This window comes from Glycine soja, chromosome 14 (assembly GCF_004193775.1).
Source record: "Glycine soja cultivar W05 chromosome 14, ASM419377v2, whole genome shotgun sequence".
Taxonomy (NCBI): domain Eukaryota; kingdom Viridiplantae; phylum Streptophyta; class Magnoliopsida; order Fabales; family Fabaceae; genus Glycine; species Glycine soja.
The window spans coordinates 49,798,429-49,817,865 of NC_041015.1; the positions used below are offsets into that span (position 1 = coordinate 49,798,429).

General features: G+C 32.8%; 1 protein-coding gene across 1 annotated transcript; it reads right to left on the reverse strand.

The window, feature by feature from the left end:
- Window positions 1-688: 688 nt before the first annotated feature.
- LOC114384388 (ABC transporter B family member 25, mitochondrial-like) lies at window positions 689-19,241 on the reverse strand. The gene is made up of 20 exons (XM_028344060.1): window positions 18,657-19,241; window positions 18,081-18,317; window positions 17,800-17,974; window positions 15,498-15,559; window positions 15,101-15,144; window positions 14,757-14,859; window positions 14,435-14,542; window positions 13,684-13,767; window positions 13,537-13,597; window positions 12,312-12,457; window positions 11,947-12,063; window positions 11,472-11,557; window positions 9,767-9,855; window positions 8,104-8,159; window positions 7,317-7,397; window positions 7,160-7,225; window positions 6,969-7,061; window positions 6,357-6,421; window positions 1,593-1,728; window positions 689-1,244 (listed from the first exon to the last, which is right to left on the reverse strand). Exons 1-20 carry the CDS (start codon window positions 18,954-18,956, stop codon window positions 1,101-1,103), a joined length of 2,253 nt encoding a protein of 750 aa, XP_028199861.1. The 5' UTR covers window positions 18,957-19,241; the 3' UTR covers window positions 689-1,100.
- Window positions 19,242-19,437: the final 196 nt, after the last annotated feature.

Here is a 19,437-nt window from a genome sequence, read left to right on the forward strand (position 1 = left end):
TTTAAAGTGAAGCGAAGCAATACAACAAAATCATTATTCAACATTATATTGTAAAGTATACTAAATTAGAAAAATAAATAATATTGAAAGTTTGAAGCCATTAAATACTATTTTGTTCATAGATCTCAAAATCTTGGTTAATCATATTGTAAATTCTCATTAATGTTAGGAAGTCTCAGGTCGTCTGCTGAGTTCTTGGAAAGAAACTTATATATCTGTTGGACAACTTCACTTAGTGTCAATTGGTTTTAAGTTAAAATCTAACGATTAAGGTTAAAAGTTTGTCTTAGATTTTTTTTGTCGGCAAAATATTGTCTTGTGTTTGTTTAATTTAAAGGAGAGAAATATAATAAATGAAAATATAATAGACCAAGATTAAAAGTGAAAAAAAATCAAAATGTGCAATGCCACATTTACAACACTAGGCACTTTCTCTCGTGAAGCTCAAATCTCCCTTTCACTATAATTCTCACCCTCTAACACTAACAGACTATCACTAACACTTGCATTTTCACAAGTATTGTTAAGAAAAAAATTATCCCATTGGACAAATCATTTGTGCAGAAAAACATTTTTTATAAGAATAATTGCTTAAAGAAGCGCTTCCATTAAGTATTATTGCTAAAAAAGAAAAGGGAAACAAAGATCTAGTTTTAGAATTGGATCATTGAATTACACCTCTCTTTCATAATGTAAAAACAACTACATCAAAAGCTGTTCCTGTTATAGATCATCCACAAGAAAACACTTCTATATAGTTAAAAGTGCTTTAGTTTATGCAACAATACATACCCACACAATCTATAATTGAATTCCAATAATACAAACTCTTGCTCTTTGCAGAAAGCTCATCAAGCCTCATTCATCATGGCCGAGAACTTATATGTGGTTACAAAGAATGTATCAAACTGCATAACCCGGCAAAGGATCTATGCATTAATTGGTCTAGCTAACAATACGATTGTAATAATATACAGACTAAAGAAAGCTCACAACAGGCTAGGAATCATTAAATTTCAAAATTGTAATAATGGGCTATTAACATTGTATTATGCATTTTTTTTTCTCAGCAAGAGGAAGGGAGAAAGGTTTCTATCATTTTATGCTTCTAGCTTGATGGCTGTATCAATTGCATCAACAGTGTTATTTTGCTGTCCCCACAGCTGTGCATATCTTCCTGCTTTTGATAAGAGCACTTCATGGGGTCCTTGCTCAATCACCTTCCCATTTTCCAAAACAATGATCTGAACATTGGGAAAACAATCTTTTAATGTAAAAAATGTATTGTCAAAAGAGAATATGCATACCAAGTAAAACATAAAATGATAACTATTGTAAGGATGGATTTTTGTCAGAGTTATCATAAATCTACTGTTATGAAATGTGCTTTTTTGATAGTGTCTTGGCTTACTGTAAAGATGTGTCAAACTCAACATATGGATTACTATTAGAAACAAAATTAGTAAGTGTATTCTGGAGCAATCTATGTAAACTTGCATAAAATTTGTTATAACAAGTATACACATTCAGACATTTATATATAGAATCTAGGAATTAAGTACTGTTTAAGGACATAAAACTAGAGAGTTTACCTCGTCACACTGCATTGCTGTGGTAAGCCTGTGAGCAATGAATATGGAAGTCCGATTATTTGCTACTGACTTTAATGCACTTAAAATCTCTGCTTCTGTTGTGCTGTCAAGAGCACTTGTAGCTTCATCACACAACCTAAAGACAAGGGGATCATCCATGATTTAAAAGTGGAAAAATACATCTTATTTAGAATTTAGAATAGATTGTTAGATTAGTAATGCAGCATGACCACAAAAGCATAGAGCAATATCTCAGTAGGAACTACAGGTTATTTACCAAACTTATTTATAATTTTAATCAGATTACACATCACAATATTATTATAAACAGAAAATTTTAAGTAAATAAGTTAAGTCAGAATTTCAACATCCCCTTGTGCATGTAATTGGACTGGTGTCTCCTGAAATTGATAACATGTCTTACAAAGTCTATTTATAGTTAATAGGATAATGATATGAATTAGGACATGACAAGCACATAGGGATGAAATTAAGTGCACCACTCAACTATATATGTGATGCAGGAAGTGGGTTTAGCAAGTTCAGGGTTTGAATTGTGGTATTGTAACAGATTATGATACATTGTAGTTCTCCTAAATGGTCACGGAACTTGTACTGGGTACATATCCAGTACTGGAACTGACAGAATACACATGGATGCGTACCTAATACTCACTTATCACTCAACTACAAGTTCCATGCAAAGCACCAAGTTGTATTACCTAACACTCCATTCAATACCTGTGCCTTTAAATATATTTGCTTAATTGAGTAAGAACATTATGAAAATTGTGTTTATCGTATTATTCAGCTTATGTTTATGTATTATCATATGTAACATCTTGTTGTACCAGTACCCTAGATTTTATAAATTTTGTCATACCCTGTTTCAATACCAGACTTGTATCCATTTTCATATGCAACTTAGGTCACAGAATTTATTTGATCTTCTAATAAGGTTAAGATTATACCCTTTCTCTAATTTTTCTATTTTTTTAAGTGCATCCTTAGACCTGTTAGGATATCTCCTTTGGCCTCTTTGCATATCTACATAAGGTTTCCTTGAGGAAGTTTCCTCAACAGTTATGCATAGAAGTATGATTACCTCTATTTTTTTTAGATGCACAATTTGTGACAGGACTAAAAAAGAACTTTATTTGAAATTGAGGGACTAAAAAGTAAATTTAAATTTAAGGGGCCACAAAAACAACATTGACCTAAAATTGAGGTGCAAAAAACATATTTAAGCCTTAAGCATAATATAAATTAATATTACACACACTTTATTAATATAGTATTTACATAAATATTAAATAATATTATTTATAATATTCATTAAATATAATATATAATTAATAATTAATATTATATAATTAATGTACCCAAATTTTTTTATACAACTTGTATTTATATAATACCAACAAGTCGTTGGTCCAAATGGTACCGGACTCGATCTCCTTAAGCAAGGTCAGACTTGTGGATAAAAAAAACTTGATTGAGATGAGAGAATCTCAAAAAAGGTGGTCAATCAAGCTTTCCCATGAAGATTTACATATTATGTATTAATATCATGATAACCAATAAAAAGTATTTATATAATGCATTTAATGTATGTATTTAAAATAGTAAAGAAAGAAATGAAATAAATATTTATATAATGCATTTAATGTATGCACTTAACACTATTCAATGTATGCATTTATTAATTTATTAAAGATATTTAATAAATATAATAAATATTATTTATTATATTTATTAAATGTAATAGATAAATATTATTAATATTACACACAAACAGACGTATGTATTTAATGAATTGAATTTAATGTATGTATTCAATTAATATTTAATGTCAGGTTTGTTCTCACTCAAGAATTTTCCTGTATACTCTCAAAAAAAAGAAAAAGAATTTTCCTGTATATAGGTTTGTGCTCGCCTAAGGATTTCTCTTCCTAGTATGTTTAGTATCTGATTCCAAACGTTCACTATCTTCAATAAGATTTTTTTTCTTCCTTTTTTGCCTAATTTCTAATTTCCATTATTTTATGAAGCTCCCATATGTATGTTTAGTCTCTGATTTAGATTGCTTAATTTCTGATTTAGATTGCCTAATTTCAAATCCAATAGTATGTTTAATTCTCCCATTTTTGAAATTCAAAACTTCAATATCCATTGAGTCTGATTTTGCAAACTTATCAAATTCATACTATCTTCAGTAAGATTTTTTGTTTTTCCTTTTTGACTTGGTTTCAAATTTCAATTATTTTATGAATTTCATGAATTTAATGCCTTTCCATTATTTCATTTCTTTCTTTACTTGATAAAAGAATAATAAAATATCCGAAGAAAATGCCACAGAATCCCCCTTATTGATTTCTCCCATTTTTTAAATTCAAAACTTCAATATCCTTCTTCAGGACAATTGATGCCTATCCTAGTATGATGAGTCTGATTTTTATAACATGAAATTCAAACTATCTTCAGTAAGATTTTCTGTTTTTCCTTCTTGACATAGTTTCAGTTTCAAATTTCAATTAATTTATGAATTTCATGAGTTTAATTTCTTTCCTTTATTTCATTTCTTTACTTGACAAAAGAATAATAAATTAAAAGAAAATGCCACAAAATCTCCCACATTGATTTCTCCCATTTTTTAAATTCAAAAACTTCAATATCCTTCTTGAGGACAACTGATGTGTTTCCTAGTATGTTGAGTCTGATTTTTGATAACTTATGAAATTCAAACTATCTTCAGTAAGTTTTTTGTTTTTCCTTTTTTTACTTAGTTCAACTTTCAATTATTTTATGAATTTCACGAATTTAATGTTTCTCCTTTAATTCATTTCTTTCTTTACTTAATAAAAGAATAATACATTACTAGGAAAAAAAAACTGCATTCGGTGCATGAGATAAAACAAGGACAAAAATACAGGAAAATGGATATGAACAAGGTGTGTGTGGGGTGCGGGGTGCGCGTGTGAGAGAAAATTATCTAGTTAGATGTTTCTTTTATATAAGAGTGAGGAATAAATATTGACCATTAGATCTTATCAAGAATGGTCAATATTAAAATACACCCGTAATATATATATATATATATATATTAAAAGATAAATTTTTTAAGTAGATAAGCATAATTTAGTAAAAACAATTTAAATTTAAAATAAGATAATTTAAGAATGAAATGTTAGTGGACACTTCTAAAAAACATGAGCACTGTAATAGGATAAAATACCCATCCTTTTTTTTTTCTTTTGGAAAGGCCAAGATAAAATACCTATCTAATAAATAATTAGAATTGAAGAATGAGAGCATAAGAGACATAATCGAATCTGTGTCAATTACACAGTGAAGCATATTATTATATATTATGGGTAATAAATATAATAATTATTACAAATACCCTAACCATAATTACATATGCACGTGCTAGAATAGGCCGATGACAAAAAACCCATGATACAGTATCTATAAATATCTAACACTCAAGTTAGAGCATATAAATCATCAACCTTAGACAAATAATTTAAGGACACTTCAGACTTGGCAAAGATTGATAAATCTACACCATATGAAGATTTATAGAGCCTTTTTGCATGTTTCAATGCATCATCTTGATGAAATATTGTGAGAAAATAACCCAGTTTTATATATTCTTATGAGATTCATGTTTTGGTATTATTAAATGAAAAAGATCGTGATTATACTAATTATTTTGGGGTTTTAATATATGTTAAGAATTGAAAATGAATTAAATGTCACTATGTGAGAAATTTAAAATTGAGATTAATTAGAAAAATAAATAAAGAAACCTCCCTAATAAGTTTATCTACTCTTGTTCTATCCTCCTTAGTTACGTATACCAGATAGGGCATAAGAGTAAAAGTAAAGGATTGGGAATCACCCTAAAGGTGATTAGAAAATAAATGGATCTCATGTCCTTAACCTCTATCTGAGAAACCAAAATCTGATCCACGGACAAAGATGGGGGTAACTTTCTAATTTTTCAATAGAAAAGAAAAAGAAAATTCCAATAGAACAACAAATGATAAATACAACTAAGGTGGGGATAAGATCGTCCAAAACAGAAAACTAACCAAAAACAAGACAATGTAGCAATCATCTTGAAACAGCCATGAGCTGAAACGTGTTACACATTCCTATCCCAAAGCAAGTTTAGGGGGAAATAGACATTCTAAAAAATGTGAGCTTTCTGCTCCAATAAAATACACCAAATTACAGCTCTCTAACACAGTAAGGATGGTTTTTTATATTTAACAAGCCCCCTCACATGCCTACTTTACACTAGGAAAATTGGCTAAGAAAGGATCAAAGTGAACTACTTGGTCATAGAGGCTATGATAACATCTTTGTAATAGAGAGAATGGCAGGAATTCTGTATCTACTAGTCTACTACCTAATCAAGTCCACACATGTGTATATTTATCTTTCAACAAGATAAATCACAGCCATATACAAGAAAATAAACTCCTAAATTTGAGAATTATGGGTGAAGATATATTATGCATATCTAATATACTATCTAATAGGTATCTTTTTTCTTCCTGATGAAAGGTGAATCAATCACCATACACAGAAATTATTTGATTCTATCTTTGGGAAGAAAGTAGCCAAAATTCATTAAATTCTTTTATCAGTCCATGAAGACCCTCTTATTCATTTTCAGTCAGAACTACGTAAATTAAAAAATTCAATGCTATACAGAACAAAGGTATTAAGTAGATAATATATTAGAATACTCACAGTATTGCAGGTGCTTTTAAGAACGCACGAGCTAGGGCAACACGTTGCTTCTCACCACCACTTAACTGTTATAAAAAGCCATTCATTTAAAAATTTAAGAGTGTCATTATAAACTTTTATTTTCATCATTACATTTGAAAAAATAAAATAAAAAATAAACTCATTATGTAAGAGAACCCAGGATTGTATTTCACAAGTTAGACATCTTTATCATGTGTCCTTACAAAAATCTATACCACTATGGAAGAGGATTCCCCTATATACATCTTTATTTTAACAAAAATCCTAGTGTAATAGTGTTTTTGTTTTACTATAGTCAAAAAGAGGAGAAAATTATCATTTTAATTTAGCCACAAAGGCAACATCCTACACCTACTTTAAGGACTTCTTTTCTAATTTCTTTACAAACTGCATTTAGGTCAGTTTTAAATTAAATTTTCATGTCATTATATAAGTAAACAACATTGGATTTTCTCAATACATCTACATTGGGGGTGTCTGGTCCAGCAAGTTGAGATTAGCAATCCCATACCCCTTCTTACCCTGAACAAATAATCACCCAAAAACACAATACTGAGAAACATATTTAAAATAAATGGGAATTTCTATCACCTTTAGTCCTCGCTCTCCCACAACAGTTGAATATTTATCAGGAAAATTCATGATAGTGTTATGAATTGCTGCTTGTTGAGCAGCTTCATAGACCTGTATGCATATAGTAATAAGATAAGTACAACTTAGAACCTACAGTGGAAATTTGCTAGGTGAAGAAGCAAGCAGAGGTACAACATTACAGAAGTTACCTCCTCTTTTGTTGCTGATAGCCGACCATAGTGAATGTTATGAAATATTGTATCATTGAAAAGTACCTGTCCAATATCACTCAGGTTTTCACAACTTGCAAGATCTGGCACAGGCAATGACATGAGATCATAGAGATAGGTGCTTTGATCAACTTACAGTATCTTGTGGAACAACACCAATGGACTTCCGCAAACTCTCAAGGGTTACCTCCCGAATATTTTGATCATCTATCTTTATCTGTAAAGTATAAGACACAAATGAGAATGTGAGAGAAAAGAAATGGCAAACTTAATGATAAAACACAACAACCAAGCGTTATAATAGTTACTTAGGGGGCACAATTACATGGATGATGGATCAAAAAATGCCATTGGGCTCTATCAAAAGCCTTAATGATAAATACAATCCGCTTGCAAGAAGTGATCAGTAGTACCCACTACTAGTGGTTAGATATTCATCAGAAAAAAAAGTTCCACCAAGGCAAAAAGTTTTACCATAAACAATGGCAAGAGTCCGATGAATTCAAATTTCATGCATAAGTCCTAGTAAATAGGTGCAGCATCTGGCATCCAGTTATGCATTCTATTTTTTAACATAAATTCCATGCCAAGGATCATTGATTTGTGAAGTGAAGCATGCCAATCTTGGATTATGCTGTAATAGTGTTCTTGACATTATAATAGAATATAAGTCCGTCAATCACAAACAACATTTAGCTTCAATTCACTACTTACCATGTACCCATAGATAAGTAACCAAATTAACTTCAATCTATATAGTTATTCATTATTGAAGTCTTATACACCTCTAGAGCCATATAGCACAGGTATTAAAAAATCATGCATCTCAGTCTAATTGAGACAGGATGACACTACGTGTCATATATATGATGGCAATATAGCTTAAACTCACTACAGAGTAGATCGATTGATTCATATCTTACACTTCCAGAATGAGGATCAAAGAATCTGAATAGCAATCTAAGAATGGTTGATTTTCCTGTCATGAAATACAAAATTGAAACATTTCAGAGATGAACATGTATTATTATAGACCAGGGAAGAACACGGTGGGCAAAAAAAATTTGTCTCCGGGGACAGTGGGTCCACTGGGTAGTCACGGTTCTGATTTTCGAGGAATGCCTCTGTCAGGCTCTGAATACCATGTTAAGAGAGAGAAAACAAAGACATGACTAGGTTGAATACCGTGTGTTTGAATACACAACAAATGCGAGTTCATATAGGCTTGTTACATTACTCATACATAAATAGAGGATATTTTGTTTCCTCTAAATCAGATATCACATGCCTATAAACCGCTATTATTACAATAAATACAGATTATATTCTGATTTTCAACACACCACTAATGTTGGTTGGAAAGGTATAGCATACATGGACTAAATCCTAAGGATACTAAATGTAGGAAAGGAAATGGTAATTGCAAATAGTTGGAATATTAAACACTGCAACTGCAAGCTACATTGAAGTGAAAATAGAAGTACCAAACTACCAATGGAGGGATGTGTTTGAAAAAATAGTTGTATCACCAACAATCCCAAAAGGTTAAATTGTTTGGTGAAAGCATACAAACAGTTTTATATTACATCTCCAACACCCCCTCACACAAGAACCTTAGCATGGATAATGCACAAGTCCACCTACCTTGTGCAGTAATTCAACTTTTTTATAAGAGTGTGGGCAGCAAGAATTGAACTCTAGACAAGTTGGTCATAGAGGCTCTGATATCATCTCATGAACTACAACCCCAAAAAGCTTAAGCTATAAGGTGAAGACACATAAATGGTTTTATATTAAGAAAGCATTAGAAGAGCCTATTTGAACTTATAAATATAGCCTGTGACTCTCATAAGCTTCCATTTTTAGCTTCTTTGCGTAACTTATCAAAATAAGCTCTTCTCAGCTTTTTCCGAAAAGTTTCATGGTCAAAATTATGGCGTAAGTGTTCACGTGATATGGGCCAATTGAATAAATGCTTATTGAAGTAATTTAAGAGAGAATTCTGAACTGAAACTTTATTGAAAATGTACAAAACTGATGAGCTTCTGTTAGACTATTACAACCCCTAATATAAAGTAGAAGCTCTTCAAGGAGAGATGTCAGTTATAACCGTCTAACTGACAACTTAAAACCAAAAGCTAAAAGCTTAGAGAAATAAATGAGAACATATATGATACAGTTATCAAGAAGCTTATGCTCTTCAAATGCTTAATTAAACAAACACACCCTAAATCTCTATCTAGTTTATGGTATGGAAGACAGGCAGTGCTTTAATTCGAAACAGGCACTATGGTACTTTGAAAAAGGCCGGCAATGGCAACTTCAGGATCTGATAAAGAGAAAATACCTGTGAAACACTTTGCAATGGGCATTAGGGAGTGGAGCATGGCAGCATGATAGCTGCCAATCTCAGCCATTCTTAATTACCTTGGTGAAAACCATTTGCAAAACAGTGATAAAGAGAAAATCTATCGTAGGAAATTCCATTCTTCCTCTCCAGCAATAGGCAGCGGGAAAAAATTTCTAAGGACAACTTTGCATGTAAAATAATTTAAGAAAATAAAGAATTTTCAAGCAGAACCTTACCACTTCCACTAGTCCCAACAATTGCAACACTTTTACCAGCTGGCACAACAAATGATATTCCATCTAGTATCTTTCTTTCTGTGAGGTAACTGAAGAGATAGCAAGCATCAGAATACAATTACTTGAATATTAGTCAAAGCTCAAAAAGATATATTTAATCAGCATGTAACTTTCTAATAGAGGTGCAAATGTTATATTTTATTAAATACAGTCCATGCCACTTACTTTGTAAATTGTTAGCAAGCAAGATTTAACTAAATTACTAAAGTTATTAATTATCATATGAACCAGTGGGTGCCAGTAGTTTATCTATTTTTGTTTTCTAGAAAAAATGAAAATGTAGGTATGAAGCATAAAATCCATAATTACAGGTAAAAAAATGATTGTGTGAGAAATTGATGTAGCACCTACTGAGGAGAGATGAAAAAAGAATCAGTTAAAGAAGTTTGGACATATGCAAGGAGGAGGCATTGGTGAGAAGAGTATATTTTATAGTTTTTAACCCTATAAAAAGAGGTAGAGTGAGACCAAAAGGGAAATTGGAAGAAATAATTAAAAAGATATCTCATGGTGAATAAAATCCCTAATAATATAGTTTTTGATTGGACCCACTTGTGTCGTCTAATCTATGTAGTCAACCTCACCAAGTGGCATAAAGTTATTGTTGTATAAAATTTAAATATAAAATAACATTATTTTAATTATTTTAATTTTTTAACATAAAACAACATCGATTTGATGATATTTCTTTTAAAAGAATAAAAAAATGTCAGTCAAATCACTTGAATTGATAAAACCCAACAACTATAACTGGGTTATGTTGATCTAGATTCCTTCCATCTAACCCAACTTTCTGGCGCTGGTCCAAAAATAACTTAACATGTGATCACACAAAAGACCTTATAGAACATTTGTTTAGGGTTGGGTAGAGGGTGTCCTTTTACACTAGAGCAATTTATAATTAGCTTTAATTAATTGTTTTTTTACACTATGCAGTTTGTGTAGATTTTTGGTATATCTGGTTGGAGTGGAATGCTAGCATCTTTAAAGGTGATCTTCTCGTGGCTATATCTGAATATGTGATTCTATCAAATCCACTGCTATGACTTTTAAAGATGCTTTTCTCATATGACGTTTTCTGTTTTAGAGGATTTCTTATCATCCTTAGATGTTTATGAGAATGCCATTCATGTCTCTCTACCTAAAAGAAAGTTGGTCCTTGATATTATAGTCTCTGAGATCAAGTAGGCAAGAGTTTGACCCTTGCTACCTGCATTTGTCATAATAAAGTGATAGCTTGTTCACTGCCAACACTTCAAGCCCATAGGATTTTGCATGAGGGCGTATGTTAGAGGTATAACAGCTCCTGAGCTTAGCTTTTAGGTTAATTAGACTTGGACCATGAAAAAACTAACCAGGAAGATGGCAAATGTCAAACAACACAAGCAAGACAATGCACATCTACTAAGAAAAGGAATGGTATAGTATTTATAGATATCACCTAAAACTGTTCTTTAACAGGCTTTAAGAACAAATACGGAGATAACTCAAAACACATGATGGTTGCAGGCCATCAGACATAAATTTGTCTCCTTAATTTTCTGCTGCGTCAATCTATCTCTAATAATATCACCATATATATTAGCCAAAAGTCAATATATAGGAATGGTACTAACACATTATGTAGTAAAGAGGCATCACACACCTAAAATGTACATTCTCAAATTGGATTCTTCCCCCGTTAAATTTCAGAGGCTTTGCATTTTCTTTATCCCTAATATCTGCTCTTTCCTGTGATAATGATTATAGAAAAAGCAAAGAAACGGTATCACATAATCAGGAAGGCAGAGAAAATTACTGGTAAACATGACATACTTAGACAGCAATACAGATGTTATGAACAAAGTAACACAGAACATGCTTGCAATTACTCCATGAAGCTCACAAGAATATCAATAGAAAGAAATAAGCAACCACCTAGCAATTAGGTATAAACTATACTAACTCAAATAAGAAGAAACTACAGAATTATCCATGCTGCCAAAAAATTCTAGCAATCCATATTTTGAACTCATGTATGGTACTTACTGAAGTAAAAGAAAGAAATTTCATAATCAACAAACAATACATATTTAAAATTAACTGCAAGGTAATTCATTAAAATTCCACGGGGATGATACCTCAAGTAACTGAAACATGGACTTCATGTCAACTAGACTCTGAATAGTCTCACGATAAACACTACCAAGGAAATTGAGTGGAAGAGATAGTTGGAAGAGAAGCCCATTCACCATTACCTGCATGTTGAATTTAAATTACAATTCAGGTAATAATTATTAAATATAGATTGAATAATTTTATTTAATTATTTTAAGAAAAAAATCATTTTGACTAAGAGAAGATAACTTCAATGAAATGGGAGAATAAGGAATCCGTTTTATGTAAAAGCAAAACACAAACATTGAAGACCAAATAAAAAATTCAAATTTCAATGAAGCAAAGCTACCTGACCCTCAAAATAGAATTAAATTTGACAAAACTTTACCAAATCACCAACAGTCATTGTGCCATCCATGATCCCATGAGAGCAAAGAACCATTGCCGATGAAAGAGCAGTACTAAATATAACATTTTGACCAAAGTTCAACAAAGCAAGACTGCGTTGGGTTTTCAGAGCAGCATCCTCATACCCTAAACAATGATATTACAAACCACAGCAGAACAAGCAACGTCAATTTTGAAAAAGAATTAAGAGAAAGCATAAGAAATTAGAGAAGCTGCCAATATTTTTCGTTTTGTTGATAAGATGAGACATTAAAGATTAGAATTAAGAAGAAAGGAATAAAAGAAACCCTCATTAACAGAGAAGCAAATGAATAACACAGAAGCTGCCACAATTCAGAACACCTCCACAGAATATGTGGTTGCAACTAGCATATGTTTAATATTTATCTTTAATTTCATAACCCATCACTGCATCTTGGTGTTTTGCATGAGCAAGCCTACTTCTTTGAAAGAAATAAGCAAAGCTAGCAAATCTCTGTACATGTCCAAAAGCGAAAACCCTCCAAAATAGCCATTGGATGAGTACTACAAAAATGTGTTGCCTTCCTTTCCTCCAATTCAATCAACAAATTTAAGTCTTAAATACATTATATGCTTCTTATCCAAAATTAACTCCCAAATTTCATTAAAAGAAAATGCAACACACATGAAGTTATGAACATAGTGAATTCATCTATGCATGCCAAAAGTGAGACTTGACAAAAAGTAAAGCTTGGTTTAAAATGTATTTTTTTAACTGACTAACTAATTTATCTCCACCAGAAGAAAATTTATTTGAAGGCAATGCATATAAAGTGAATCTTATAATTTGGGTTAGGGCCTAGCTCAAGCCTACAAAACCAGCTTATAAGGTAAGGGTTGTCCCCCACTTATATACCCTATCTTGACACTATCTCTAGCCGATATAGGACTTGCATTTTTCCAAACAGTGAAAATCAACTTACTAACACAAGAAAATTGAAGACAAAAAAATAATGCCTAATACCTAATTCTCATAAGACAAAAATAGCCAACACAGCATTACTAAAATTTTATTTTAAAAGATAAACCAAATTGTACAGAATCTACAGATGCAAGTATCTAACTATTGCTTGATTGCAAGATATTTTCATTCCAGAACAATATGTGCAATTAGAATATACAAAATAACTAGTGCCATTTTGCAGTTTTCAAACCCAATTGAACAAGAATAATCAATTACTTACTCTTTAGGTACTTGTCATAGTTATCAGCTTCATAAACTTCATTATTAAAATATTTCACAGTCTGCAAAACAAGAAAAAAAAAGTGGTACAAAAACACAAAAAGGAGGATAACATTAAAAAACTGGCATTAATGACCAAAATGCTCACCTCATAATTAATAAGTGAATCAATAACCCTTGTACCAGCATCATTATCCGCCTTATTCATGGCTTTCCTGAACTTAGTCCTCCACTGAAAAAACCAGAAAACATTAGAGTAAATGAATACTATAATCGACTGATTTTTCAACAAATCCACTGTATCATACAAAAATCTATTTATCCTACCAACTCATTAGTTGGCCAATAACAAAATATTTGTTACTGAGAAGTGAAAACTGAAACTTTATTTCATACAAATTTAAAAAAGCAAAATTAATAACTGAGGTATATTAAGTCAACCAGTGATTTGGGTAGAAGTAAGGGGGTTAACTTTTGTGCTAATGTGCAACCCAGGCTACTATCAGGTGCTATTTTTGGATCATAAGGTTCATAATTCTAAGAAGGCTTCTTTGGCTCAATAGCTGATTGAGGGAAAGATTTGGCAACTCACGTTCTTTTGGTGTATAATGGTCCTTTTAGGTTTCCCTTATTTTAATTTGTAGAAACCAATCCCATCCCTCTTATCCAAAAAATAGGAGGAACAAAAGAAAAAAGAGGAGTGATAATATTGCACACAAGGATCCTGACCATTTAACCACCACAATTCAAATATATGGAAATATAAGACGTGAAATGATGTACAAAGCTGACACAATGTCATCAACATATACAACAAGACCAAGAATCAATACAAGGGAGTACCAAACTATTCCAAGCTTAACAATACTAGATAATTAGATCAGTTCAGGGCATGATACCTGTGTGATAGTCAGTGTAAAAGCAACATAAGCAGCAACTGATAAGGAAGTAATCAGTGCAAAGGGAGCTCCAAATTTGTAGGCCAGTATACCTGCTACCATAGATATCTGGATGGATACATGTTAAATCTGCTGAAGTTGTTCAAAAAAAAAGAGCAAGCAAGAGTTGGGATGACAAAATAGTTTTCAAAGATCATTAAAAAAAATCATCGACAACAAGAATCCACAAGCAAAACTGCAGTTCCTGCTAAATATATTCTATGCTTAATAGTGAGCAACTTTGGGGGAATACATAAGCAACAAGAAAATAACTGAGACATACCTCTAATATGGTGGGTACTACATTGAACACCATAGAGGAGAGAATGAAATTTATTCCACGACTACCACGATCAATTATTCTACTTAATGCACCAGTTTCTCGACTGGAAAAACAATAACTAGGTGAGAGGGGTACACTAGTAAACAATAGACAAACACTCAAAATGCAGAAGAGAAGCATGAATTGAGATGAATATTTTGTGACTTTGATGGCTTAGTTAATAACATTCCCATTTAAATCAGTTTTCAATAGTGAATGTTGGCATTCTTAAGTGCAGGAATAAACACAATTCACACAAGCCTAATAGTAGGAGTAAATCCTACTAATTATATTACAACACATACCTTAGATGATACCGAAGGTCTAGGTCATGCAAATGTGAGAAGACCTACAACAATCAGATACTGCATAAATTGAGTATTTTAACATCATAAAACCAACTAAAGTGTGATTTTGCAAAAGATGGGGGATGAAGCTGTTTAAAGAGGGATTTTGGATTTGACTCCCCTAGAGTGAAAAAATGTGAAGAAAAAGAGTATCTACCCTTGATTTAAATTGAAGTACCTCATAAAATTAACGCAATTTAAAACAAGCAGGGATGCCCTATTACTTTCTCACTATATCATTTTAGATAAACCAAATCCAAAATCAATGCAACCTATTATTGCTAAATACAAACAGATGAACTAAAAATACTTATCCTTATTTGATGTACCAAAACCATGAAAGCAGTGTGCATACCTTCCTTGATACTAATCGAATTGTTCGCAGTGCAACTTTAGCAAATACAGCAGTCCGCAGTTCTGCCACAAGTAGTTGCATCCAATAAATAAAATTATTGGAATGAATCATTGAAAAACAAGCCTTTTTCAAAGAAACATGCTCAAACTGTTAAACCAGGTATATAAATATTATTTATATAATAATTAATGTGAATATAAATTTAATATCAAAATTTTCAAACCTTAGCAATAAATATTTTACATTTCCTACAAAATTACTGATATAAAATATAGCAAAAAATATGAATTTTGGCTTTTTTCTAAAGTTGGTCAGTCCAACCCTCTAAAACACGTGAAAGGAGCTAGCATCTAGCACACATCTCTAATGAGCGATGACACTCTGCTAAAGGTAATAAAAAGTATATAATATATATTGAATATTAATTTTTGAAATTTGAACCACTGTCTTCCATTTTCTAGACCCCCTCCTTATTTTTTATTTTATTTTGTCAATCCAACCCTCTAAAACGCGTGAAAAGAGCTAGCATCTAGCACACATCTCTAATGAGTGACGACACTGCTAAAGGTAATAAAAAGTATATAATATATGTTGAATATTAATTTTTGAAATTTGAACCACTGTCTTCCATTTTCTAGACCCGCTCCTTATTTTTTATTTCATTTGGTCAAAATCACCCATAAGATTTTATGGGCTTAACATATTCTTATCCCATGATGCTTATAATGGGTGCATCATCCCTTACGATTGATATGGCTCTAAGAATCATCCTTGAGGAAATAAAGTTGAACCCTTACTATCAGCTATAACCTTCGGCCTAGTGATAAGCACTTGATACAACACCTCCACCTCCCTTCACTTTGTCTTCAATTCTTCTACACCTCTCTCTAAATTCCTCTCATTGTCTCATCTTAAACCACTTCATCATTGTTGGAAAGCCACCTTAATTGTGGTCAACCACTCCTAGCCCGCCTTAATTGTGACCTCTTGAAACTTCCTTAACTACAACCTCAACGGTAGTGTTTAGTCTCATCGATCAGAGAAGTAGTGATATGGTTTAAATAGAGTTTATAAAGCTTGGGAAATCCTCATCTTACAAGCTGGTTTTGTGGAGTTGAGTTAGACCCTAAAACCAAATTCTAAGAATCATGAAGGATGAACTTTGGCAGACAAAATATGAAAGGCGGTCAAGGTAAATTAAGATAACAATGTTAAGAACATTGATGGCTCTGCACCAGCAATGAACAAGCAGAAGGCTATGAATTGATCTGATCTGGAAGCAAGTGACAGTGGCACCAGGTTTTCACAGAAAAAGGTTTGACTCATCCGGACTGTACCATCTGACTGGTTCACCAGTTTTTTAGAAACTCGCTGAGTCCCAACGGTTTATACTAGGTTGTATGCATTTCCAATCTAATATGCCAACTAGACCAAATTACCTAGCTGGTCCATTGGTCGTACCAGTCAGTCCAATCTTATTCATAACTCTGGTTGGACATAGTTAAAAATAGGAACCCTTGTGGACAATTTTTTATTAGATATGTGAGTAATTTCTGTAGCATTTTTTTGTCTTCTGGGTAAGCTGTTCTATGGCTATTATTGAGCTTGAAGTATGTTCTGAACTATTTTAAAGTCATACCTTGGCGTTTAAGTCATTCTTAACTAGTTAGGAAGCCCAAATTCTTATCAAATGAGAACTTTATTAGTTATTCTTGTGGGATCATACTTAATATGCAGTTTACTGTGAAATCAGAATCTTTAAGAGGCATAGCTGTTTCCATTTCCCTTCAATTTGCTTTGGGATAGGGGTATGCTCTCAAGCTCTCTCTACTAATGGTGTTGCCATGTCCAATATGCAAAAGGATTGGGCAGCCTTGCTCTACTCCTAGTTATCACCGCTTCTTTTGTTTTTGGGCTTTATATCAGTTTATTTCAGCTCTTAAGGATATATCTTATCCTTGCTCCTAGTCTAATTTCTTCTCTACAATTAACACTATAAATATAGGTCCAATCCAATAAGCGTGAGTGGCATAGGTAAAAGGGAACGAGGAGGCAAGCCCCCCCATCCTCCGCATATCTTGCTCATCCGACATGGCATGAATCACCGAACCTGCACTCAGGAATAGTAATGCTTTGAAAAAGGGTGCCTTGTCGGCTAAGAAAGCTTACCTTAGAATCATAACTTAAAGAATGGTTTCTTTTGAGAAGCCTAAGCATTGGAATTTAGAATTAAAAAGCCTGCCAATGCCACTCTCATGGGTAAACCAGCTTTAGCAGGTAGACACAAAAAAGTATAAAATACCATTGAAAGCAGAAGCTCCTGAACGTGCAATCCCATAACCAATCAACACTGCAACAGGGGTTGCGAAAAGAACCAACCCGCTTGAATTCGAAGCAAGAGCACCCATACTCCCCGTGCCAGCTGTCAACGAATCAACGGCAAGCTTGAACAAGAAAGGCACCTGAACATTCAAAATCTGAAAAAAGAAAAAAAAAAAACATGTACAACCACAAACAAGGGTCACTGATCAGCATCTGCAAGTTAACCACAAACCACGAACAATAACCAACCAGACCACTAACCTTAGCCCCAACAAGCAAACCCAATGCAGCAACAATCCGAACCCGAAATTCAAGATTATCTTTCATCCACAAGTAACTGGCAAGCGTGCCAAGGATCTTCACATCAGCAGCTTGCCCACCAGGTGGCGGTGGTGGTGATGATTTACCAATGGTGGAAGCAGCAGCCTTTTGGCTCTGACTTCCATCATCAGTTTTAGTTGAAGTTGAGAACAACGCTCGCCCATCCACATTTGAACTCTGTTCCACACAATTCCACCACCGCAATCAACATCAAAAAGCCATTGAATGTGAACCGATCACAGCCATTCCTTCAAAAGAACCAAAAATAAAAGGACAAAACTTATATACTATTTCTCGAGTTTGTTTCAGTATTGTTCTCCAATCAGAATCAGAGTTTCACCTTGGTAACCGATGTTTATTCACCTCAATAACCTTTATTGGTCTTTAATGTAAACCTTCATTGTACAGATTATCGAGATGAAACTTCAATTCTAATTCGAAAACATCACTAAAAGCACCTAAGAAACAGCATTTAAGTAGTCTGAAATAAATAAAAAGTTAGGCAATTGAACTAACATTAACAGGGTGTGGTAAGTAAGGTCTGGTAACTCTGCCATGTGGGGAATTAGAATTTGATGAATCAGAGAGGAACCCTTTTACAGCAAAAAGCAAACTTGGGCACGTTCTGTGTTTGGGGTTATTGAAACTAATTCCATAACCGTTACTGTAACATTTTCTAATGCGAATTGGGTAGGTTGTGGTGATGGCAGAAGCAGTCAAAAGAGAGCGAACTCGATTGCCACTGCCACTGCAAGCACCGATGCTGGCATCGCGTTGAAGAAGGTGCCGAGAAGCTGAAGCAGCAGCAGCGAGCATTTTTTTTCTGCACAAGTTTGAATCTTTTATGTGTTTTGATTTCGCTTCTGCAAATGGGTCTGAAGCAAAGCAGAAAACTTTCTCGAGTTTGAGGGATTGGCGAAGTTTAGAAACAAACCCTAATGGGATTGGAATTGCAAATGAGATAGGGGAGACATTACTCTATGATTTAGAAAAACAAAAGCAATACAATGTGCTGATTTTTTGGTATGAAGTTAATGCACACATCATTCGTTCCCCACAGGAACATAAGGAAAAATGAAACAGTTGGACTACGTTTCTATACTTGAAATTCTGAGAACGATGGAGAGAATTTAAAAAATATGGTTTTAGTTTACCTTAATTTGATTTAGATTTTTAAAAAATATTTTTAAGATAAGCTTTTTTATTAGATAAGTTTCAAGTTTGTTTTTGGAGAATTTGAAACAATATTCAGATCTTTTAAATTAATCCTTGGTTGTTACCTAATATTTGATGAGCT